The sequence below is a fragment of the Penaeus japonicus genome, unplaced genomic scaffold (genome assembly GCF_977035675.1).
Source record: "Penaeus japonicus unplaced genomic scaffold, GWHDUDI00000001_assembly GWHDUDI00000028, whole genome shotgun sequence".
In the NCBI taxonomy this organism is placed as follows: domain Eukaryota; kingdom Metazoa; phylum Arthropoda; class Malacostraca; order Decapoda; family Penaeidae; genus Penaeus; species Penaeus japonicus.
Window position 1 is genome coordinate 7345243 of NW_028234430.1, and position 2500 is coordinate 7347742.

Consider the following 2500-nt stretch of genomic DNA (forward strand, 5'->3'; position numbering starts at 1 on the left):
ACCGCCTTGCCTGTGCCCCCCGCGTCCCCCCTCGCGCCCCGGGAGTAGCTCCCGCCGCCAGCAGGGTCGTCGTCAGCGCCAGCGGTCTTGCTGGGCATGGCAGCTGTGATGGACGAGGCGGGTGAGCTGGTTAGCAACGGCACGTGGGTCGGGGAGGTCTTGCTGGAAGAGAGCGTGACGAACGCGAGTGCGAGTGGCCCGGCGGGGGCGGCGGGCGGCCCCGAGTGGGCGGAGCTGACGGTGGCCCTGGTGAAGGGGGCGTGCATGGCCGTCATCATCGTGTGTGCCGTGTTGGGCAACCTGCTGGTGGTGGTGAGTGTGGTGCGCCACCACCGCCTCCGCATCATTACGAACTACTTTGTGGTGTCCCTGGCGGTGGCGGACATCTTGGTGGCGCTGATGGCCATGCCCTTTAACGCCAGCGTGGAAATAACTGGCCGCTGGCTGTTCAGTTACCGTATGTGTGATCTTTGGAACTCGTTCGACGTGTACGCGTCCACGGTGTCGATCCTTCACCTGTGCTGCATCAGTATTGACCGCTATTACGCCATCGTGCGTCCTCTCGAGTACCCGATGGTGATGACCGAGGCCCGCGTGGCCATCATGCTGTGCCACGTGTGGCTGGCCCCGCTAGTCATCTCCTTCCTGCCCATCTTCATGGGCTGGTACACCACGGCGCAGCACCTGGCCGAGCGCGCCGCCGACCCCTCCCTCTGCGTCTTCCAAGTCAACACCACCTACGCCGTCGTGTCCTCCTCCATCTCCTTCTGGATGCCGTGCAGCGTCATGGTCTACATGTACTACCGCATCTACCTGGAGGCGGCGCGGCAGGAGCGGATGCTGCACAGACACACGCGCCTCTCGACCGCCTCGCAGGCCTCGCACGCCGCCATGGCCGTCTCCACCAACAGCTCCACCGCCACGACCACCACCACGGCCAGCGCGGGCAGCAACGGCGTGGGCTCGGACGCCCACGGCCAGGGTCTGGGCAGCGGGGGCTCCGGGCGCCGCCTCATGCTGCACAGGCCCTCCAGCGACACGCAGGAGGCCACGCCCACCAAGGAGCGGAACCTGATCAAGCTGAAGCGCGAGCACAAGGCGGCGCGCACGCTGGGCATCATCATGGGCGCCTTCATCGTGTGCTGGCTGCCCTTCTTCACGTGGTACGTCAGCGTGACGCTGTGCGGCGAGGCGTGCCCGTGCCCAGAGATCATCGTGTCCATCCTCTTCTGGATCGGCTACTCCAATTCCATGCTCAATCCCGCCATCTACGCCTACTTCAACCGCGACTTCCGGGAGGCCTTCCGGCGGACGCTGCAGTGCGTGTGCCGGTGCGGCCGCCCCGAGGACCCGTGGCGGGGTCAGCTGGGGCCGCCCTACGACTCCGACCTGTGTCTGCAGCACAACGGCCACTCCACCGTCATCAAGGCCAAGACACGGCGGTTCAGCAGCGAGTGCGGCGTGTAGGAGGGGGGGTCCCGCTGAGGGGGTCCTGCTGAGGGGGTCCTGCTGTGCACATGCAGCATAGAGTTTATTTTGGTAGATGTTTCCAGTGTAGGATCCTCCCTGTGCCCGATGCGGTAATAATGACAAAGTGTATTAGATCTCATAAATACATATGTATTGACTTAACACCGGGTTTTTGTCATATCCAATCTAGTCACGCTCTCCTGCTAGGAATACTAAGCAAATGCACGTAAATGAACAAAAGAAAAAAAAAAAAAAACACTCGATACATTAACAAATACACCCAACAAGACACATTATTCATTTCCCCCATCTTTCTCTCTCTCTCTCTCTCTCTCTCTCTCTCTCTCTCTCTCTCTCTCTCTCTCTCTCTCTCTCTCTCTCTCTCTCTCTCTATCTATCTATCTATCTATCTATCTGTCTATCTATCTATCTATCTATCTCTCTACATATATTTCTCTCCTAAAAAAAAAAAATACTAATCTTACATAAACTTTAAGCACGAAATCTTTTTCTTATCTTTTTTTTTCTCTCTTAATCCTCAGCATCCCATTTCGATATATCTTAAACCAAGTCCCCTCTTGCTTCTTCTTACAGATCTCTCCCAAGCTCAGCCTCCCCAGATCTTGCTAGTCCGTCTGCTCTCTGTGTTTGGTATGTCTTATGACTCTCATTCTTGCTCGGCCTTTTAAGAACCAAAATAATAAGAATTATTGATTATTGTGCATAAATTTCTAATTTCTCTCGTTTTTGTCTTACTTCCCCCTCCCTACCTTCCCTTTATCATTATTTTTTTCTGTATATGTATATATATATATATATATATATATATATATATATATATATATATATATATATATATATATATATATATATATATATATATATATATATATATATATATATATATATATATATATATATATATATATATATATATACATACATACATATATATACATATATACATATATATATATATATATATATATATATATATATATATATATATATATGTATATATATATATACA

The 2500-nt window shown here is 51.6% G+C and overlaps 1 protein-coding gene across 2 annotated transcripts in view; it reads left to right on the forward strand.

The window, feature by feature from the left end:
- Positions 1-1632, forward strand: part of LOC122260700 (octopamine receptor beta-2R) — a 118104-nt gene extending 116472 nt beyond the window's left edge. For both annotated transcript variants that reach the window (XM_086553409.1, XM_086553410.1), the window contains one exon: positions 1-1632. This exon is cut by the window's left edge and continues 1808 nt beyond it. In XM_086553409.1, the coding sequence (XP_086409535.1) occupies positions 97-1467 (1371 nt within the window). In that variant the 5' untranslated portion in view covers positions 1-96 and the 3' untranslated portion in view covers positions 1468-1632.
- Positions 1633-2500: the final 868 nt, after the last annotated feature.